Source organism: Pundamilia nyererei, unplaced genomic scaffold, assembly GCF_000239375.1.
Source record: "Pundamilia nyererei isolate P.nyererei 1_Seehausen unplaced genomic scaffold, PunNye1.0 scaffold00001, whole genome shotgun sequence".
Lineage (NCBI taxonomy): Eukaryota > Metazoa > Chordata > Actinopteri > Cichliformes > Cichlidae > Pundamilia > Pundamilia nyererei.
In genome coordinates, this window is record NW_005187402.1 from 7,875,991 (window position 1) to 7,898,410 (window position 22,420).

General features: G+C 43.7%; 2 protein-coding genes across 2 annotated transcripts; one reads left to right on the forward strand and one right to left on the reverse strand.

The window, feature by feature from the left end:
• Window positions 1-2,380: 2,380 nt before the first annotated feature.
• On the reverse strand, window positions 2,381-7,512 carry rmnd5b (required for meiotic nuclear division 5 homolog B). The gene is made up of 10 exons (XM_005719654.1): window positions 7,375-7,512; window positions 5,113-5,290; window positions 4,863-5,005; window positions 4,640-4,777; window positions 4,347-4,447; window positions 4,060-4,226; window positions 3,791-3,956; window positions 3,550-3,652; window positions 3,302-3,456; window positions 2,381-2,994 (listed from the first exon to the last, which is right to left on the reverse strand). Exons 2-10 carry the CDS (start codon window positions 5,249-5,251, stop codon window positions 2,931-2,933), a joined length of 1,176 nt encoding a protein of 391 aa, XP_005719711.1. The 5' UTR covers window positions 5,252-5,290; window positions 7,375-7,512; the 3' UTR covers window positions 2,381-2,930.
• Window positions 7,513-10,519: 3,007 nt separating this feature from the next.
• Window positions 10,520-20,009, forward strand: LOC102192150 (serine/arginine repetitive matrix protein 2). The gene is made up of 2 exons (XM_005719942.1): window positions 10,520-10,980; window positions 11,433-20,009. The coding sequence occupies exon 2, from the start codon at window positions 11,512-11,514 to the stop codon at window positions 19,510-19,512; it is 8,001 nt and encodes a 2,666-aa protein (XP_005719999.1). The 5' UTR covers window positions 10,520-10,980; window positions 11,433-11,511; the 3' UTR covers window positions 19,513-20,009.
• The last annotated feature ends 2,411 nt before the right edge of the window (window positions 20,010-22,420 follow it).

Here is a 22,420-nt window from a genome sequence, read left to right on the forward strand (position 1 = left end):
GTGAATTATTCCTGAAGAAGAGCAAAATCAGCTCAGATCCCTTTTTGTAAATCTGGGCTGCAAAAAAGTGTTACAATAACCCTTTTCTATACAGCGTAGCCCAAACTGAACGGCTAGAAATCACTTGAGAAAACGTTAGAAGGGTGACTGATGGTATTTGCTCAAGGACTTGACCTGCCTGCTTTGAAGGGGCTTAAAATCCACAGAGAGTATACCAATAAAGCCCACTGATAGGAGCTTTATGACAGAGTTGTGCAGGCTTTTGGGACTAATATGGCTTTTAGGGGTTTATCCTTGGATCCTTATCTCACCCTCTCCCTGAGGCCCTCCCTGTTCTACCTCAGCCAGCCCTCACATACCATCGCCTGCAGTACAGACAGGAAAGAGGTGGAAGGTCAGCTCAGATGGAAACATAGGAGGATCCCTGATTGGTGGGGTGGGGGGGTGCCTCTGTAGAAACCAACAAATGCACAAGCCTGAACTGAATGCCAAGAAAATGTTGGCAGGAATGAAGGTTTAACACCTGACTGTTTTCCAGGTGGAAAAAAAAATGTGCAATGGAAACACAAAAGTGAGAAAAAGGCAGAGCACATGTAAGTCCATAATGCAGGGTGATAATCTGAATAGATACGAGCTGCAGCTGACTCACAGGCCCTTACCTTGGCATTTAAAACATTATATAAACTAAGGCTTAATATAACCGTGCAGCTCCAGAGAGGCTGATTGATTTACTGAAGTGGGATGAGGAAAGATTCTTACCTCTCACATGCTGTCAGTCTGTGGGAGTACTGCAGCGCTGCAAGGCAGCACCACAGTTTATCTAATAAATTAATGTGCTGGTTAAATATTAGTGAATTATTTCAGAAGATAACATTTCTAGCTGTGAAACTGGAATACAAATCTGTTTTCTCAAACACATAAACGCTATTTAGATTGACACTAGTGCCACCAAGTGGTAGCTACACAAATCCCTCCCCGTGTGGTAGGAGCAGTCCATCACCAAGTCCCAGTACAAGCCTCCATAAACCAACTGGAGTATAAATTTTTATTTTAATTTCAGATGCAAGTATATGAAACATGTTAGAGGATAAATATTTACAATAAAAGTCGCATAACACAAAAGCAGGAAACACACACATTCAGCTACAAAAAAAATTTAAAAAAAAAAGTTAATACATGTAGTACGAAGCGCTAGGGGTCTATCTGCAGGGACAGTCAAAGAAGCAGAGAATGATTGTCAACCAAAGAGGAGGAAAGCGGAGAGGAAACTCCACACAAAGCCGAACTGATTCAAAATCAAACCTAAAGCTGAGTAATGCTGGTGCAGTGCTTGCTGAGAGAAAAAAAAAAAGCCTCGGTAATGTGCGAGGTGACATCACTAGAAACTTGCACTATTAACATCTAAACATGGTAAACACTGCCTTGGATGTTGTGAGACTGCAGAAATTGACTGTATATCCGCACACACACACACACACACACACACACACACACACACACACGTTCCACAACCTTCAAAGCAATCTGCATCTATAGATGTATAATCTTTGTTCAAGACTCCTTTTATAAATGTACAACTTTAATACTAAATGCAAAGTGTGGTATGAACTGTTACAATGAGCCCTGAGGAAATGTAGGGGTTTTTTAAATGTCACTTATTCGGACTCTATCTCAAATAAAAGCCAACCCTACGCAGCAGAGGCGTTTTCTATATATTAAACAACAGCCACAGTGACCAGAGGGCTTCTGTATCCACAAAAAGTAAAGCTTAACCACAAGCCTACAGTCACTGCAAGCCAGACCATGCGGCTACCATCACACCAATTTACATCTCCAAATCACATGGCGTGCAAGCTCAGGACATACGACAAGGGGGCACAGTAAAGCGATGGCGCAGCCGTGATGTGAACTGTGGAGCCGTCAGATCTCAAAGTTACGCAGTAGTAGTGTTAAATGTGCCTGTTGCTCTTCTGTTTACTATTTTACACAAGCCACTGCAGTGATTGTGATTAAAAAAACAAAACAAAAGAAAACAGGAACAAAACACATTTCACAGTAGTATATATAGATATATATATATTTTTTTTGTTTGCTTTTTCAGTATTTGTTAAATACATACATAGAACAAGACAAATGGCTTCTATAATGAGGAAAGTTTTGCTGGTGTGGTCATACACAAAAGAAAAGCTGTTCCCACCGTCGATGGATAATCTGATCTGAACAGATGCATCAGCTGACAGTGAGTTTTAAGCTACGTGAGGACTTTATTACACTATGGAGGACTAATGGATCACAATCAGAGTTCGGCTCGAGAGAGACCTTCAGTTTCCCCCCACCAGCAAATAATACACCTTCAATAGTTTGTAACTCAGCGTGTTGCTTTCATGTATAACGGAAGTTTATTACCAACCTGAAATCAGAAACTGCTTATCTACACCATGTACCCACACTCTACACCCATTCATTATCATTCTGCTTTTGTCCAACAAAATAAAAAGAAAAAAAAAAAGCAGTCATCAAACTCAAATTAAGTTGATAAAGCCAAGAAAGCAAACACTAGCAAGTATTACATACTTGAAAAAGATAAGCGTATAACTCTGCAGGTATTTGCAAATGACTTCCAATAGATGATCCTTTCTCATAGGTGCTGCTTCGTGAGGATGTTCCCATTACCGACTGACTCCTCACTCTACTACAGGTTTGTCAATGGACCATCCCTTTCTGGACTCCTTATATTATGCAAAGTTAGAGGGTCCGAGGTGGGTGACGGGATGCCCAAGGCAGTCCAGAGGAGCACTGGGGAAAAAAACCTTAATGCTTACCATAACAGGCCAGAAGGCCAGGGACAGAGGAAAAGGGTCAGAGCAAAAGGTCCTGAAGACGCAAACAGCTCCAGGCAACTTCATCCTTGATGAGGAGAGAGTAGCGTATCAAAAGTAGATCTGCTTGGCATGTGACGGATTCTGCTCCATGGGGCAGTACGGGCATTTCAACCTGAGGAGGACAAGAGTCAAGGTGTTACCATCTTTGAATTCTTTTATCCTACATTTGTATCTTTCAGTGAACAACTTGAATTTTATTTTCTAACTGCAATTATAATTTTGTTCAGGAATAAATCTTTTGGGAAAGCAGTGACTGAAATTACAGTCAACATCAGACTCAGCATGTAACTTATAAGTCTTCATTTCTTTGCATCTGGGTGACTAGTAAAACTGAACATTTTGATCCTGGAAAATAGTAAAAGTGCTTTCAAACCAACACCAACTTCCAAAATAGATAAATTCCTTTTTTGCTGACTTACTTCCCAGCATTGGTTAGTTTGTTGAGAGCATCTCTGGAGATGACGTGTCCACAGATGAGCTTCATGGGAGGATTGCTCTCTGACGTTTGCTGTCGAAGAATTGGGCAGGCGAACACAGAGTGGTACCAGCACTTCTTCCCGAGGTCAATTTCAATCTGTCAGGTACAGACAGGACACGAGTGAGCTAACGGCTCAGAAATTATTCTGAGGAGGGATAACTGCATTTTAAAAACTCTAAAAAGACTTACAGGCAGCTCGTCTTTGTGTGTCCACACTCCACTGCACTGTCTCTGCTCTATCACCTGCTTGATGTTCATCAGCACAGGCAAGGCCATACATCCAGATGCAAAACTGCAGAGAAACAGATATGGCATTGTTGATAAAACAGCATAAAGATGACAAATGTCTAATAATTACTAAAAACTGTTCCACTTCCAGTGTTAAACTTGATGACAGGTGATCTAGTTCACTGTTCATGTTTTTCCTAACCTAACACTTAGTGGCGATTCTACAGAGAGGCCCAGCAAAGCGCAGGCATCCCGGGTGAAGATGTTGCAGATCTCAGCCCACTGATTTGTCTCCAGCAAGCTGCGGTACGGTGAGTTTTCAATGCCATGACGCAGGTACACCAAGCTGCCCATCAGAATCTGGATGTCTGCAAAAATGAATAAATAAAAGTGGTGAAAATACACACACACACACAAAAAGAAAAAGAAAATATCTAAATTCTTGTTACATGGAGATACTATAATGCTTACCTCTCTGGTGCTGTGAAGCAAAGGGCTGGAAGTGCCTGGCATACTGCAAGGCCTCCATTTGGTTGCTGATTCCTCCACTGAGCAAGCTGATGAAGTACAAGCGGTGCAACTTGAACTCTAAACTGCTGTTCAGGTCCAGAAGACGCTGCCGATTCGTCACAGCCCACCTGCAAAGACACGGAAGAAACACTCAGCTACTGAACGTAAACACTCCTCAACTAAAGAGTTATCAGTTGTGTTAGAAGGAAACAGATAATTAGAACAATAGATACAGAAAGACCACATACTCTAGTGCTGGCCTAAGGTCCTGCATCCTCAGAGCTTCAAGGATCCTGTTTAGCTCCAGGAAAGGCTGCTTCATGCTCATGTCTATAACTACACCAGACTCCTAGAAAATAAAACTACTTTTAAGAATTTCTAAGACTTATCTTCACAAAAACAGCATTAACACAACATTTCAGCCAAAACTATTTCTTCACTCATCAGCATTTCATAAAGAATCACATCAAAGCTATTCAGGCAAATATTTTGCAATAAATAGATAAATAAAAAATAAAGGTTGGAGGTTTCAGCTCTTTACCTGACAAAGGTCTTCTGCTACACTAAGCATCCCTTGTCTGTAAAGGTGTTCCACAATGGATTCACTCAGGTATTTCTGTCTCTCTGGGGAGTCCCACACGGTCTCTGCCACAACAGCACTGATCTCTGCATCGAAATTCTACAGAAAAGCATGCCAGAGGTGACGTACATGTTCTAAAACATTTTCAAGGAAAGTTGAAGAGAAACCTGTAGCCGTTCCTCACCCTGTCGATGGCTTTGCCAACTTTAGACACACTGCCGTGGATGTCCTTGTGTCGAGAGGCTAGCATCTGCACTGTTTCTTTGATATTTTTACAACACTGCGCCATAGTCTGTGATAGGACCGATAAATCTGCATCTTGTACTCCTGTTGGAGAAAAAAGGTAAAGGTTTAATGTGCCAAACCAGAGAAGATGGAGCACAGAGAGACCACAAACCTTCCATACAATTTCAATCATTGATACATGATCTTACCAAAAGCAACTAGCTGTCCTCGTATCTCACAGACGCTGCGCAGGAGTTCATCTAGCCTCTCCTCAGACTGGTGGCCGTACATTACAAAGCGATGGAGCACCTTCTCCAGCTCCCGCTCCACACATGCACACTGTTCCATGGTTCAGGCTGGAACCCGCACACACAATAACAATAACACCTAGAAAAACAGAAATATGTTATTAACTAAATGTTTTGATATTTATTTGAAAGGCTTTTGAAACTGTAGTGATGATACAGTAGCATGCAGTATTGAGCCACCAATCATTTGTTTACATTTTACAAGAAATATTTGATATGCCTACTTATAATAAAACAGCCTGAACTCTCTTAAGAGAGCCTGAACTCTCTTAAGCAGCTTTCTTGTAATTTATTCTGTGTGGTCTCCAGGAATAGTTCTCCAGGCTTCTTGAAGGAATATTTAAAGTTCTTCTTTGGATGTTGGCATTCTGTGCTTTTACTGTACTGGCAGTGTGTTTGGGATCATTGTCATGGTGAAAAATTAAGTTCTTCCAATCGCATGTTATTTCACGGTGGTTCAAATTCCAGCAATTTTGACATGATCTCCAACACCACTGGGTGAAATGCAAACCCAGATAGCCTCCACCATGTTTTACAGACAGTTGAAATTCTCGCCCTACCTACTCTGTAAATAACAACCATGATTTGAACCAAAAAAAAAAAATCTAACTTTGATTCAACAACTTATGTGTTTCTGCAACAGGCTCCTACTAACAAAGTGCTTAAAGGTGCAATCCTAAATTGGTTCATTGCCAAATTTTCACTCATGTGTAGATACAACACTGAAAAAAACTTGTTGATACTGATTCTGTTGGTGCCTTTTTACACTCGAGTCATTCGTAGGTCACTGTTAGCTAACAACAACAACAACAACAAAAAGAAATGTAAAAATGAGTGTAAAAGATGCCCTTTAGAAAACCTGGAGAACTAGACTAATTGAAAAAAAAAATGACATGATTCTAATGGAATGAGGGGTAGCTCTTGCAGAGCACTGCATATCATCTGGAAGTTGCATTTTCAATGAGAGAAATGTTTTGTCACTCATCCACATGTCTTCTTCAGTCTCTTAAGACTGACTACAGGGTTCCCCAGCCTTATAACAAAGCATTTGCATACTTACAAAACTGGCACAATTACCTGAGGTCAGTTTCATGTTCTTTAATGTGCAAATTGCCATGACCATCGATAAATAGTACCATTTACAGAAAATTGGAGAATGGCTGCATACTGGGAATCCCCAAGTTAAATTAATTTTAAGTTATTTAAAAGTTCTAAAGAATCTTTGGGATTCTCAGTGAACACAAATGTGCATTTCTATAAAGGCACGTTTTAACAAATAACATTTGTAATTAAATAAGCCGAACAAAGTTTTTTTTTTTATCTGACATTTTAAAAGCTAAACACAAGATTTAGGATAAAATACTACAGGTTTTTAATGACAGAAATATTAACAAATTTTATTTCACACTGACAATACCATGACTATCTCACTGCTGCCTCTAAAACAAGTATGCCCGATCAGTAATAATGTCTTAAAATACCTCCAACAGCTGTTCGGTCCTACCCCGATTCAAAGTTTGGCCTACGTGATAACATTAGCAAGGCCTAACAACATCACAAACAAGCACACAATGTATGCTGCGGCCTGCTATTTACGTCTCGGCTGTAACTGTAATTTAACAACCAAGTGATGATATTAAACATTACATGTCTGCATGCTGAAATTAAGACTTTTTAAATAGAAAAGCTTTACTTAATGGTAACGCTTTGCCGTAGCTCGCCGCTAGTAAGCCGACAACAGAATATGTCCACCTACCGTAAAGGAGCTAGCTAATATTAAGGCTCAAACGGACTTCTCGTTTAACGTTTTAATGACAAGTTTCCTACGTTGTTATTTTTTACTCAAAATACTCTTTTTAAGTACCATAAATTATTACGTAATTAATTAATATGTTAACTAAGAAAAAAAACCCACAAGCCGCCGCACAGCTAACATAAACAAACGGAATCGCAGTCGGTAGCTGGCTACAAAAGCTCGTCATTGCTAGCAGCTAGTTAACTAGTAGATGTTAGCGATCTGCTAACTGACAAGGCCCAAATAATTTCAGGAGAGAATGTCAACCCGCTTGTCTGCACTATTTTGCCTTATCCTAACAGTCAACACACACGTCGCGGTTCAGCTGAATTTTGACAGATATTTTTTAAATAAAAAAATGCACTCACCTGCCGTGCTAATTACTTAGCAAACATTAGCGTTAGCCACTTCTGTGTTATGACAACACTTCGGCAGCACCGTAATGCGGATCTTCCTGCGTCGCATCCTACGCTAACGTATCGTTTCAAAATAAAAGTCAGTGTCTCTGCGACAGACAAGCACGACTTCAAGGGTACAAGACTTTAATACTTGTATGCTGTTCATAGGTTAAGTGGTTAGCACGGGATACTATATTATTATTTAGATCTATATTAACAAATCTAAATAGTTAACCCAATTTTAGTTTCTGAGTTTATTTGTAGAAAATTTATCATATCACCTTTTAAATATTATGTCTCAACCTTTAGTGTCATTTAGTTCTGGCGAAGCTTTAATAAATCAGTTATAATTAAAACAAATAATAATGAGAGAGAGGGCTGGAAGTGTGGCTACTGTTGCCCCTGCCTGTGCAAAGTTAATCACATCCTAAAAGAGCAACTAGGTCAGTTCAAAAAAGATAGATTTGAAATGTGATATATATGTTTATATTCTTTCTGTTTGTCATAAATACTGGCACTTAAATAGCCCATCATGAGACTAGAGCCTTGTTTAACATCATATCCCTCACTTAGAACACCAGCAGCAAAAGTAACCTACCTGTAATGATTTTTTTAAGTAATTCGTGTTTATCTTCACACACAAGGGAGTGCTGTGAGCAGACAGCATTTGGCATTTGCTCTGCATGTGAACACTGAACATCAACCTCCGTACCAAGCTCTGTGCAAGGTTCTAGTTTTTTTTTATGCATGTACAGTTGAGGTCAGAAGTTTACATGCACTCAATTTGGGCATGAATATCATGGTAATTTTGGGCTTTTAATGATTTCTTTGAGTTATTCTTTTTTAGGGGTGGAATATTGTACAGAAAGCATCTTTAAATACTTTTTAAAAAAAAACCACAAGATTTGGGTGCTTAAATTTTATATTTATTTTGAATTTTCGTGTAATGAGAGGGTACCCACCAAGAAAAAGGCCCTTCCTCCAAAAATGACACCTTCAAGCTTGACTGACGTTTGCTCTCATGGACAAGTCAAATCCTTCTGAAGGAAAGTTTTATGGTCAGGCGAGAAAGATAATGAGCTACTGGGCCACAGTGAGAAGGGGTATGTTTGGATGAGTTAAGGTGAGGCTTTCAATCTAAGAACACTGTACCAGCTGTCAAGCATGGTAGTGTTAGCATCATGCTCTGGGGCTATTTTGCTGCCACGGGCTGGTATATTGCACAAAATGGTTAGATTAATGAAGGAGGAGGACTGCCTCTAAATTCTTTAACTCCACCTTAAATCAACAGCTGGATGGTTGAAACCTGAAAACAACTGGGTGTTGTAACAGGACAGTGATAACAAACACACATCAAATGGATAAACAGGCTGATTAGAGCTTCTGGAATGGCCTTCCCAAAGCCCTGATTGCAACCCTATTGACAGGTTGTGGAATAAGCTTGAAAGCAGAGTCTTTGCCAGTTAACTAACCGATTTAGATGAAGTATACCAAACATGCTGAGAAGAGTGGTCAAATATCCAGGCACAATTATGCCAAAAGCTTGTTGATAGCTACCAAAAGCATCTAATGGAGGTGCAACTTGATACTGGACAATTAACCAAATATTAGTGATTTGAGCATGTATGCTTCGACCCCATGCAAATGAGAGGAAATCCAAAATATATTCAAACTGGTGCACTAAATTCATGTTTTTTAAGCCATTAAAGATGCATTTTGTACAATCATTCCAACCTGGAAAAAGAACAGTTCAAAGAAATCTTTAAAAAAAACCAAATTCCCACGACATCCATGCCCGTGATGAATGCCTGTAAACATCTGAGCACAACTGGAGCTTATTGTTCATGCCCAACTTATGAGGGCAAGGGTGGGTGAGGTCTTTGGACTTGAGCAGTATGGCGTGACTAATCTATCAGTGATGTAGACCAAAGCTCCCCATTGCCGAGGTGCTCATCATTCTTTCCCTCTGAGTCCTCCTCCAGTCTGCTGCACTGCCATAACCGCAGAGGTTCAAATTTATCAGCCCTCCTTTACCCTTTATCTCACACCCAGTGCACCCTTACGCATTGATGCAAGTACGCATGCATTTCTGTCCACCGGTTTATACTTTATGGGTCTGAACAGCCATATTTTACACATTTCCCTAGTGATATTCCCAGTTTTGTTTTGTTTGTTTTTTACAGCAACCCATTGCACATAAAATCACATGATATCTTCGCAATGACTGTTGGAAAAAAAGCATATATCTGTATTTATATTGTGTGATTAGAGCCACAGTAAACACCTCCACAGAGGTCAGTGACTCCAAATTCCACAGTCAACCATAAAATTTAATTTAGCAATGTGTGTCGCTTAATACAATAGAATAGGCTTAGTGGAAATTACAATACCATAGACAAAACCTGTCATTAACGTTCCACTGTACAAACATAATCACAGTCCTGTGTGCTCAAACATTTTCCACTTCCTACGGATGACTTAATGACTGAGATTGAATGATAATCTTATGAGGTATTAGGTATGGGACAGAGGGCTTATCCACACTCACTACCAACCAACATGTTTAGGCAACCTGAGACTCATTGGGCAATACAGTTGTAGCAACAGTAATAAGAACAGTAAAATGACATGACCCCTTTTTGTTTGGTAGGTTTGGCTTAACACTTTACATGCATTTGATTGATGGGCACTCATGAATGTTTAACTAAAGCTAAGGATGTTCATAGGCTACGAAGATCATGGCTCTTAATATTTAACAATATTATTAGGGGAAAACAGCAGGATGTAGAAAGTTTAAGACCTTTAATTGTTGCATGCTGCAAAAATGCAATTCAGCAGAGGTCTGCATGTGAGTTATTACCAAAATTGGATAATCTGTGCTAAACTTTGATCTTTTCCCCAGATACACACAGATAAGCAAAGGTGTAAGTTAAGTTGCATGTATTTAACACCTGGACAATGTGTGTGCTGTACTTCAAATTCCACTTTTCCCTTTTTTTTCTCCTCCAGCACACAGTGAAATGACTATGGCTATCTGGCCCCGATAGTATTGGTCTATATATAGAGGAGCCCTGTGACTGAGCTGGCTATAAGTGTCAGATTCCAGGCGCACTCATCCGTCCTGGCTGGATCAGCACCTGCTGCTAACTATACACCCACCCACCCCTGTGCCGCACCCCATCCCAGCTCACACAGGAAAGTCTGTGCCCAACCAAACCCCAGTCTGCAAAAGAAAAGAGATCCACATTAGATACAGTAAGCACTTTCCCTGTTGCCAGTGCAGAAGGGAGGGGCAGAAATACAGTCCAGGAGATGTAATATGTCTGAGTTAGATGCCCCTCTTTGCTTTTTCTATTCAAGTCTGATACATGGCAGTGCCTCTGACACTGTGCTGTCAGTGGGCCACCGGCAGACAGAGCTGGACGGATCTTCTCAGTCCTGGATTCAGCTTATGAAGAGAGGTTTTGTCAGCTTGGGGTGTTTTGTGGATTGAACGGGTAGTTTGTCCGATTTGGGACGGATACCACAACAAAGAAGAATTCAATGTCCCTGGGAAGTCTTCATCAGTGGCTAAAGGTAGAGTATCAGCCTTTCTCTGTCTACTTGCACAAGGAGAGGGCTTTTTCTAAAGTTTGGATAAGGGATATGTGTTGGTGAAAGTTAATTTAAATATTGTTACTCTATGTATCTAGGATAATCTCTTTGTGAGATTCAAAATCTCTTCTTGTGAGATTTTGAGTCTGTAGCACAAAAAGATCTGGAGTCAAAATAAATGTTCATATAGCTTGCTGTATTGGTTTAATGACAAGTTACATAACAAAGGTATTGTAGATGGAGTTATTATTAGAACATTAGGGCACCGAAAGATAATTTCACTCTAGGGAAGTTAAGTAAAAGGAATCAATCCAATTCTAGGTTCTACATTTGTAATTTCTATACTTTTGCCTCTCACAGATATTTATCAGCTATTACTGGTGCTACAAATGAATGAGCTACACAATGTGCAGATGACTGTATCTTATTTCTAGTCCAGGAACGGAGCCCAGAACAGGCAAGAGGAGCAGACTGGACTGGCCACAGTGAGAATTTGGAGCTTGTGGACTAGCAATGGACAGCTGGACTCTCCAGGGGGACAGCTACTCCTTCCTGCGTAGTGCCCCCCGCACCTTTTCCCTTTGCCATCGTGACGGCACCCCCAACCACGTTGAAATATTCGACATTATCAACATCCCTTCTCAGCGCAGCGCCATCTCCGAGACCACTTGCCTGTGTGACATTTTCGGAGACGACTGTGAGTCGGCGTCTCTCTCAAGCAGCCCCGCTGTAGGGCCCTTTGTCCCTTCCCAGAGGGAGGTGGATGGGACGGCTGCTGCGTCACCTCTGTTGGACGAGCTGAACGATTCCTCTGGCTCTTACCACACAGCACAGGGCTCCAGTGAAGGCGAGGAAGGCTTTGAAGATTCGAGAGACAAGCTTTACAGTCCCCCACTGCAGAGGCTTCTGGAGGCCAAAGGGCTGAGCTCTAGTCATCCAGAAGTTTCTGAGGACAGCAGCGCAAATTCACAACCAAGAAGTAAATCACCAGCACCTCAGCTTAGCACAGCAAGCCCTTCTTTCCAAAATCCCAGCACTGGTGAGAGGACACCTTCTCCTGAACATAACAGCCCCTGTATCTTCAGTCCAGAGAGAAGACTATCATCTTTGTCCTCCTCCTCAGCTGAAAAAAGGCCTTCATCGTCCTCACCTGATCCAAAACAAACGCTTTCAGAACCTGAACCAATAAGAACAACTCCTTCATTCAAAGACAGCAACAGCAGCCCGTCACATCAGTCTCTAACTCCAAGTCCCTCTCTTGAACCCAGAAACTGTATCAGCCAGTCGTGCTGTGAATCGGTGAACCCTCATTTTTTACCTGAGTTTGGAGTAGCACAAGACACACCTGAGCCAAAAGCTGCTAACTTAAATCAAAACAGCAGTCCAGCTGAGCTCCCATCCAAAGACTTTTCTCAGGATTTTACAGAATCAGCCTTTGAATTAAGAACCTCTCATTTATCCCCTACACCTTCACCCACAGATTTATTATCTAATTTAAGAGAAACACCGGACTCCCCTGAGCTTAGTCATAGGTCCTCCTCCTCTGACACTCAGGCTTCATCTCCTTTCCCTGACCTAAGAGGGAGGATCTCTTTACCTGATCTCTTCAGCAGAGGCTCTACGCCTGAGATAAAAGATTCTCCCCGCACATCAGGTCCCTCTACTGCAGAAAGAGAAACAGCAGCTACTCCTGAAAGCCAAAGGTTATCAGTGGAAGCAGGCAGTTCTGTTTCCACTCCTGGCCCACGATACACCCCTCCCTCACCTGTCATTTCAAAAGCATCATCCCCTGAACTTGTGGAGGGTTCGGTCTCACCTGATTTCAGAAACACAGCTCCCTCACCTGGCTTGCTCAGCGCTGCCTCTCTGACCAGACCTGGGTCAACAACTCCCTCTCCTGAACGCTCACCAGAAATAAGACAGGCGACTTCCCCTGTGGTAAGTTATAGTTTATCTCCCTCACCTGCTTTTAGAGACAGCTGCTCTCCCATCGAGCACAGATATACTTCTCCCTCACCTGAAATCAGGATTACAGCATCCTCTCCTGAGGTTGGCAGGAAAGAGCAACCTGTATCAGCTTCTCCTCTGCTGGAGCCTCTCTTCGACACATCCCCATCAAGAAGCCTCACTTCCTCCCCTCACATCACAGGAATTTCTTACTCTGTTGTTCAACCCGAGGACAGGAGCAGTCCCCCATTTCCTGAACTCTCTCATCTCCCCGTCCCAGAGCCAGATAATACACCCATCCCCTCTGAAGAAAGGAGCCTCACCACAAGCAGAGACAATATAGCAGAGTCCATTGGCTGCTTCACAAGCTCTGCCCCAGAGACTGAAAAAACTCTGCTACATCATCCCAAGCAACAAACACCTTCACCTCAGCCAAATCATCAAACTCCCTCACCTGAACCAAGATTTCAAAGTCCTTCACCTCAGCACAAAAGTAGAGATCCATCACCTGCTGCCTCTCCGCACAGGTGTCAGCTATCACCAGCAACCCTCTCTGCAGACTGCAACCCTCCCCTTGGATTAAATACCCTTTTGAGTGATAGGGACTCTTCTTCAGCAGTTATCGCAGAAACACAGTCTCCCACATATTTGAGAAAAGAGAGTGTGCCACCCTCATTTGAGACAGTAACAAGGGACAAATCTCCACCTTTGGTTGCTGAAATCAAAGGCAGTTCACCAGCTCCTCTGCCTTTACCTCCTTTACCTATTTTACCAGAGGGAAAGTTAGATTGCCCTCTAAAACTGCAAAGGGAAGAGAGAGAAGAAACACCAGAGGAAGTAAATATAAAGGATAAATCAGGCGCAGCTTCTTCCCCTCAGGAAAAAACAGATATTCATCCCCTCTTTTTTCAGAGAGAAGACACTGATAATAATCTCCCTTCTGAAATCAACTGTCCTTCTCCTAATCTTCTAGTTCCCAAGAAGAGAAGTCCAAACCTCTCACCTGTTCACGGGGTTAAATCAAATTCACCTGCGCAGCCTCTGTTTGCTGCTCATTCCCCAACTTCTGACAGTAGCAGCTCTTTAAAATCTACATCTGAGACCTCGGGAGGACAGCTGTTAACCAAAGTTAGGCCTGAAAACAGAGAGAGGTTCACAGAGGACATGTCCCATCATGCAAACAGAAGGCGGACCCCCTCTCCGCCACTCACCAGGTTTACACCTGTCCACATCATCGCTCCTGAGAAACCATACAGACAGTGGCAGAACAGAAGCCGCAGTCCCACTCATGTTGGCGCATCCTCACCTAGAGGCAAATTAAAGAAGGCGGTGACAAATAGGGAAAGCCCCGACAATAATAGCCAGGCCCACTGGGTCAGCCCAGGAAGGCAATTGGGAATGGAAAGGGGAATGCCACTGGAGCAGGAGAGGCAGAGAGGCAGAGAGAGGCAAAAGGATAGGGAGATGGAAAGAAATAGGAAGAGGGAGGAGCAGGTTCCTGAAACGGAAGAGGAGGGGTCGCAGGGGGACACCAGTTACAGAGGGGAACAGGTTGAGCTGTCATTCAGTGCCAGGAATAGAAAAGGACCTGCGAGTCGCGGTGCAGCTCCCACAAGCAGAGAGACCCGACAAGGGTTGCCAACAGCGCATTCCTATTCGGAGAGCTCGTCTGCCACAAGACAGCTACAGCAACAACAGAGTGTTCATAGACTCGCTTCACAACAAGCCACCAGGGGTTGTGCTGCCAGCAGACGACCTCAACCTCCTGCACCCCGAACAAAGAGCAGTGCTCCCGGACATGCGGCCTCATACAGGCCCGGCCGAAGTTCCAGCTCCAGCATGGGGAGTGAACTTGATGAGGCAGACGATGAGGTGAAGTGGTTTACAGATGTGGCTTTCCGCAGCCTGTCAAGCCCTGATATAGATTACCTTGACATGTACAACTCAAGCCACCACTCATCCGCAAACATCTCCCAGCCATCTACCCAGGAGAGCCCGGCAGGGATCGGCACTGCCTGGCAAGCCTATGCTGACTTCAGAGGTTCTGTGCCAAAGTTGGACCATGATGAACTCTCCTCCCAGCAACCATCTGCATACTTCTCAGATGGCTTAGATCCATCTAGGCGCTATGAACTGGGCAGCTTTGAATGCGTAGATGTGGCTGTGGAAAGGGAGGACTCCAGGAAGTTGAGGAGAGGAGTCCCAAAGAGACAGATCCAGCTGAAAAAGAGGAATGATGCTGATGGGAAGCAAGACGGAAGCAGTGGAAATAGCAGTCCTGGGCTAGCAAGCATGGTGGAAAGCTACTCCCAGACAAGTCAATCGAGAGGGACGTTTGTGAGGCAACACAGTACACCAGCAGCAATGCACGAGCACTACCCCTCTGACCACAGCCCTGAGCCCCATCTTCCCAATGTCAGAAAATCCCAACTCCAAAAATCTGCTTCTATGGATGAAACATGCACGAAAACTCAGATGGCTTCTTGCCTGATCAAGAATGTGTTGTCCAAAAAGATGCAAAGTGCTGATAAACAACCTGATGAACAAGCAGGCGAAGGATTGAGCCCCACATTTGAGAAGAGCAGTCCACCAGCTGAGAGTCAAGTGGCACCACTTAAAGAATCACCAAGACCAGACATACATGACCTAAGTTCAAGTTTTCAATCGGATTATAGCCTTTCATCGGAGAGTATTCCCATGAGAGGGGAACCAAGCGCCAAGGATGAAGCTAAACCACCCAGAAGCTTTGGTGTGAGACCTAGTAACAGGCCGAGCTCATCCAGCAGCTGCAGGAGTGTTACCTTTTCCCTTACTGACAGTGAAGAGGCCGATTCTCAAAGCAGGAATGCAGTGCTGTCGCGATCTGAAATGCGATCAGAACTGAAGGTGCCATTCGATAGTAAGCAGCGCAGAAGTGGAGAACAACAAGCAGACTACAGCAAAACATACAAAAGGGAGGGTGACGACTCAGCAAATGCCACAGAAACTCCTTCTGCCGACGCAGCCCACAGCGCACAGTTCAGACCAACAAAGAGAGGGGGCGTGTGTGAAAGCCGGGAGGAACCGAAACAGTTGCAACAGGGTGACAACGGCGCCTTCATGTCTAAAACGCAAGAGATCAAACTGAAAGCTGTGGGGAAAAAGAAAGCCTCTTTAAATGTGTGTCTCACACCTGAAGCAGAAAGCAAATCTGAGAGTACTTCACCAGATATATTTTTTAGACAAAACATGGATGAGAAAACAGAAGAAGAAGACGGAGACGAGAACAATAAAGCAAAAGGCCCGCTTCACAAAGTTAGAGATGTGAGGCGGCTCGTGAAGAATACTTATAATCTGTCCTTTAAAGCATCTAGGGCTGAAGAAAGTGTAGAAACTGCTGATGAAAAACATAAAGAAGAGGCCATAGCAGCAGAGGAGATGGATTTAAGACAAGGGATAAGGAGGGAGGAGAGGAGGGAGGAAAGAGCAGAGGAGTTCATGGCGGAGAGGACGGAGGAAGAGAAGGAGGAGGCAAAAGACTCAAAAATGTTAACCCCATCTCCACCACCTCACAGCAAAGGAAAGCCTCTGTCTGGTCCACAGCCAATGCAAATAGAATACAAAGCTGTTTGCTTGAAAGAAGACAAGAATAAAACATCGCGTGTCAAAAAAGACTCAGAGAACCTAGGTGACAAATCCCAGGTTTTTTCAAAGCCCATCACCGATGTGAGCAGAGAATTGCAGTCTTTGAATGCACCAAACAACACAGCGTCAGATACTGAAATATCCAGACCATGTGAGCCTGGTGTAAACATTACAGCAGAACCACGAGAGACGCTGCCAGAAATCCACAAAGTTCCAGACAGTGAGGATAAACCTGCGGCTGTAAGAACAGACAGGAAGCATCACATGCTTGGAAACCTCCCTAAAATGCCCAGTAAGGAAAGAGAGGTGTCCACTGCTGTAGTGTTAATCAGGGAAGGACCAAGCAAGACCAGGACATCTGCATCTCCCGCCCAGGAGATGGAGATCCAAACCCCAATCCTAGCAAGGCCTGCTTCAATTTCACCTAAGCCCACTACCCCTGGTAGTGCCCCTGCTACTAGTGGCCACTCTGTGTCCATGTTATTAAAGGAGAAAGGCTACCAAGCTGACATTGGAGCAGTTGTGGGTGACAGCCAGAATGTATCTGGAGTTAAAGGAGTTCCCCGCAAGCATGTGAACTCTCTGGAGATCCCCCTTCAGACCGTTGCTCCTTCTGACGGAGGTTGGAATGAGTCTCATAGAGAGAGGACATTCTCCTCCTCATCTACCACTTCCGTCCCCTCAGCAGTGTCTGACAGCACAGATGCAACCACAAAAACCAGGGAAGACGAGGGAGGTAGCATAAATCCTGCAGAAAAAGACACTGCAAAACTAAGGAGTTTTTCTCAGGAACAAGACCCACTCCCTACCAAGCAGAGGGACGTGTCAGATTTTGAAGCTGTGAAGAGATTAGATCCCACTTTCCCCCCGCGGTCACCTGCAATAAGGAGATTCAAACCACAGCCGATTCAGGTGAAATCAATGTCTAAAGAACCACAGAAAAAAGACATTCCCACAAGCTCTACTGGAAGCTCTACTGGAAGCTCTACTGGAAACTCTAGTGGAAACAGCAGGCCTCAAATCATTGAAGTTAAATCCATAGCTAAAAATTCCCAAAAGCCAGTCGTGCCTCCAAAGCCGAACTGCAAATTTAAACCTGCAGATTTTGGTGGGACATCAAATGAAGCGCATAGATCGTCGGCAGCAACATCGACTGCAAAGTCACAAAGTGACGAGAGGACTCAGACAATTGTAGTGAGCTCGCCAACAATCTACAGGAAGATTTCCACTGACTCCACAGCAACATCTAATTATTCAAGAAAACTAGCCGTGTCAGCGGTGTCCAGCCTCAAACCTCCGCCCAGCAAAACAACTTCAACTGCCAGCTCCAGTCTCTCAAACCAGTCAGCAGAACCTCCAGACTCAGAGGCTACTTGTGACAGAGGGCAGATGCAGCAACCAGCTGCCTCTCCTCAGACTGCCAGATGTGCACAAAAAGCTTTAAACTCAGTTCCAACATCAGCCACCAGCTCAATTGTAACCTCAGCTGCAGGTTCGGTTTCTGACCCGATTGCAAGCCAAACTACCGCACCCGCCTCAGCAGGAGTCAGCAAGCCAAGCCAGCCGGCTGTTATGGATCGCGACAGCCAGCTGCAGTATCCCAGGGCAGCAAACCTTCATCAACAACAAACTGTGCCACTGACTTCAAACAATACAACACAGCCCACTGCTGTTTCCACAACACAACTGCCAAGATATACGCACCAGCCATGCCACAGATCTCTCTCCAGTGAGCGCTCACAGAGGACCGACGACCTGCATTTTTATGCCTCTGATGACCCTCCAAGCTATGATGAACGAGAGAGCTTCAGTCCACTGACGCTCCCGGATTTGACACCCTTGAGATCAAATCGCTTTCAACCCTCCTCCCGTCCTCCTGCCTGCCCCTGCACAGCTGGTTGCCCCACTCACATTGGTCTCCACCCTCCTCACCATCACCGAAGTCCCCATAACCTCACCCCACCGGCCCCCACGCATTCTCCGGGCCAGGCTCTACCATACGCAGTGGCACAGCCTCCTCTTCGGCCCCACCAGTGCAGACCCGATGCTCAGCCAATGAGCTACCAGCCAGGCTCTCCCAAATCAAACCCTTTTGGTCCAAGCCAGCAGCCAACAATATACCAGCCTCTCCACCAGCCTGCTCCCTGCGCTCCTCACACCTCACTCATGCAGGCCTGCTCTGTGGACCGCTCGTTGCCCCCACCCCAGCACATTGACCCTCGACGGCCTCCTGTGCACAGATCCCCCCACCAGCAGCCACCGGGGCTGATAACTGGGGCTCCTTACAGCGATCCCAGCCACAACCACTCCCCTGGCCTTCCCTCTATGGATCCTCAGTTTCTATGTGGCACTCAAAGCATGGCAGGGCCTTCCTATGGCTCTGAATACGGGGGTGACAGCTCCAGTTTGTACTCAGAAAGCAGCTATGGGCAGACGCCTCGCAGAGTGCTCCTGGATCCTGAAACAGGGAAGTACTTTTATATTGAGGTGCCTGTTCAGCCTCTGAGGAAGATGCTGTTTGACCCAGAGACTGGCCAATATGTGGAAGTGCTCATCCCACAGCAAACAATATCACATTCAGGCCTGTATCCGCCCTCCGCAGCCCCCTACCCACCCCTCCCTAACCCCAGCATGTACGCCCCTGCTCCACAGTACATGCCCTATGCAGCTCCTGCTCCCCCAGCCCAGCCCCAGCCACCCCGGTACCCCGAAGCATCAGCTGCAGCAGCAATGCACCCAAGCGGCTCCGGGGTCGGCTACAGAAATCCCTCTGGTCAGGGTTCAAAGCCCGAGCCTCAGAATCATCCCCCAGTGGACCACAGCTACCTGGAGAGCATGTATTATGTCCCTACAGGGATGAATACAAGCCCCAATCCCACCCCACCAGACTATTACCACAAACATCCCCCCAACTTACCCCCAACAGGGGGGAAAAGGTCCTGAAATAGAGGGTAGAGGCCGACTTCCTGGAGCCTGTTAGGTTTAAAATACACAATGTATAAATGGAGTGTCCAATGTTAGCCTGTAATGTTTTCACATTGCAACTGAAGACAGCAAGTCTTTGGTTGTTTTATTTTTTATTTCCTGCTATGTGCTATGCCAAATAGATGACTCTTGGGTATTCAAAATGCAAACAAGAAGGCCTTGTGTTTGAGGCGCTCTTTAAAAGTACTAACAAAAATGTGTATGTAGGATAATCAGGTCGTACTCTAAAGTCACTAGTAATGTGCAGACACTTTAAATCCATAAGTTTATTGATTAATTGAGGTGTGTATTTTCTCTACAAATATCTCGAAAAACAAAACAAACTTGGAAATAGTGTTTTAAAAGAACCTCATATTTATTTTATGATTGTGTTTCTCTTAATTTGATTAAGTTGGTGCACGCGATGGCTGTAAAACAACACATCAATGCCAATAAAATGTCTCATACAAAATTTTCTTTTCTTTCTTTCTTTGTATTTTTTGTTCTGATGCAATACTTTAGCCTTTATCTTGAAGCTGTTTTAAAATACTGGAAATCTTTGGTCATGCAACCTTTAATTTCGCCAGCGTAGCAATCTGATTCACAGGTTATTTCCTGATATCAGTAGCTTCGTTTTAAAGTGCTTTGTTTTAGGATGAAACATTAAAAAATATAGACTTATTTAAAATATATTTTGATAGTTCATAGTCTAAAAAACAATTAAAGAGATCCAAAAAACACAGAAACTTTGGACACCACTTAAGCTCATAAGATACAACAGATTATATAAACCTTCATATATGATAGTGATCCATTAATGTGTTCATTTGGATTAAGAAGGTCTTATAGTGTGTAAATTATTTAAACAAATTATTAACTCACTATGATTTTTGGTAAGTCGTAGAAAACAAAAAAATGTACCCAGTCTGAATTTGTAAGATCACACTGTGACCACTGGGGGGCGCCACAGACCACTACAGCTTTACAGACTCTTTCTCACATCCTAAAGGTATGTGAACATCTACTAACCTTTTGTGAGAGGGCCAGGCGAGACACTGAGACTTTCATTGGATGATCTGTTGGTGCTACATGGTCAACACTGTGGCCTCAGAGCAAAAAAGGGTCCACAGAGAGAGGCATAGTCTCCCTTTACTTGTGTGTTTCTCTACCATGCTTTCTCTCACATGCATGTTAGATTTACTGGTGATTCTAAATTGGCTGTAGATGTGGATGTGAGTGTGAATGGCTGTCTGTATCTCTGTTCTAGCCCTGAAATACACTGACAGTCAGTCCAGGTGGTACTCTAGCCCTCTGACAGCTGCAGACACTCAATCATTTGAGCTACATATATGCTCGAATGACTGAGAAAAATACCTGTTTATCCTAAGACTGCGTGCATTCACATCTAGAGGGTGACTGACTTAAATAAGATTGGCTTAATTCCTCCCACGGATGTCACTAAGGAAGACACTGAAGATGTATAACTCAGAAAGAGAGTGTCTACAAAATCCGTGAGTAAGAGCTGCACAGCGAATCTTTACTGTTCACAGCAAATAAACTACGTGCCAGTCTGCATTCTTATGACTTCCGCTTTTATGAACTAGTCACTGAAATGTCATACATCTAAGTTTATTGCCATGATTCCACATTACCACAACCTGGATAACTATTAAAGACACACCTTGGGAACACACACTCATCTATGTAAACCTCCGGACGCGCCTCGTACAAAATGACTTCCAGACAAACACAAATACTTCCACCTACATTTGGTTACATAAAATCCAAGGTTTGCAACATTTTTTCTTTTTGTTGGATGATCCTGCACATTTTCTCTTAACACCTTTAATGTATCAAATATTACGCAAAATCAAGACCGCTTATGGTATCGGTGAGACGGCCAGTGGTCGGGACATTTAATAAAGTGATAATGCATTTTATAAATTCACTAATATTTTAGGTTGTTAATGATCTTTTAACATTAATCAGCTTTTTCCAGACACGTCCTCCACGTTGTGTTTGACTGAGGTGAATTCCAATCGTGGGCACACACAAAACAGACACCATGACATCATTATTAGGGCTCTGGGTTCTTTCCATTGTGTCTGTTATTGTTATGGTTCTGTGGGCACTTTTGTAGCCCACAGTGTGTCGACACATGCAGAGATATACACATACACACACGCACAAACTGTTGGAGTTCCATCATCCTCACCCCACCCAAGAACCACCTACATTGTCTCTTTGATGTAGACCTACCGGAGGTCACTGATTGACCACTGGAAAAGTCCTCTCTGCAGGGCCTAATATGAAGAATGTTTAAAAGAGTGGGTGGCATGGAGGCTTGGTCAGCCTGATAAGAGATAGAGGTTTAGGTGATGACACATGAAGTCTTTGGGAATAAATTGTGCCGTGTGCTGACATTTTCCACAAAGTGCCCCCTGAATGTGCAGTCACTGATATTAGTGGATGTCAGCAGCCTCCAAGAATTGATTAACAGTGACTAATAGTATATCTGAGTCATGACACAATAAAATGGAGCGGTTCTTGTCCATGACTGTGTGTGTGTGTGTGAAATGTATCAATCAAGAAGGAGAAATGAATGTCTAATCCAGTTGCATCAGATGTCTGCCCTTACCTGAGGTTTCTCCCTATTAAAAATACATTTTTCCTTCCCACTGTCACCAAGTGCTTGCTCACACTTGGTTGTTTGATTGTTGTGTTTTTCTCTGTAGGGTCTCTTCCTTACAGTATAAAGCCCCCTGAGGCTTTGGTGATATACGAATAAAATTGAAAATAACGGAACTGCATTGACCTGAATTAACCCGTGTCAGAAGAGAAGGCAGTCTTATCTGAGAACTATGAGTCATTTATATAATTTGCATAG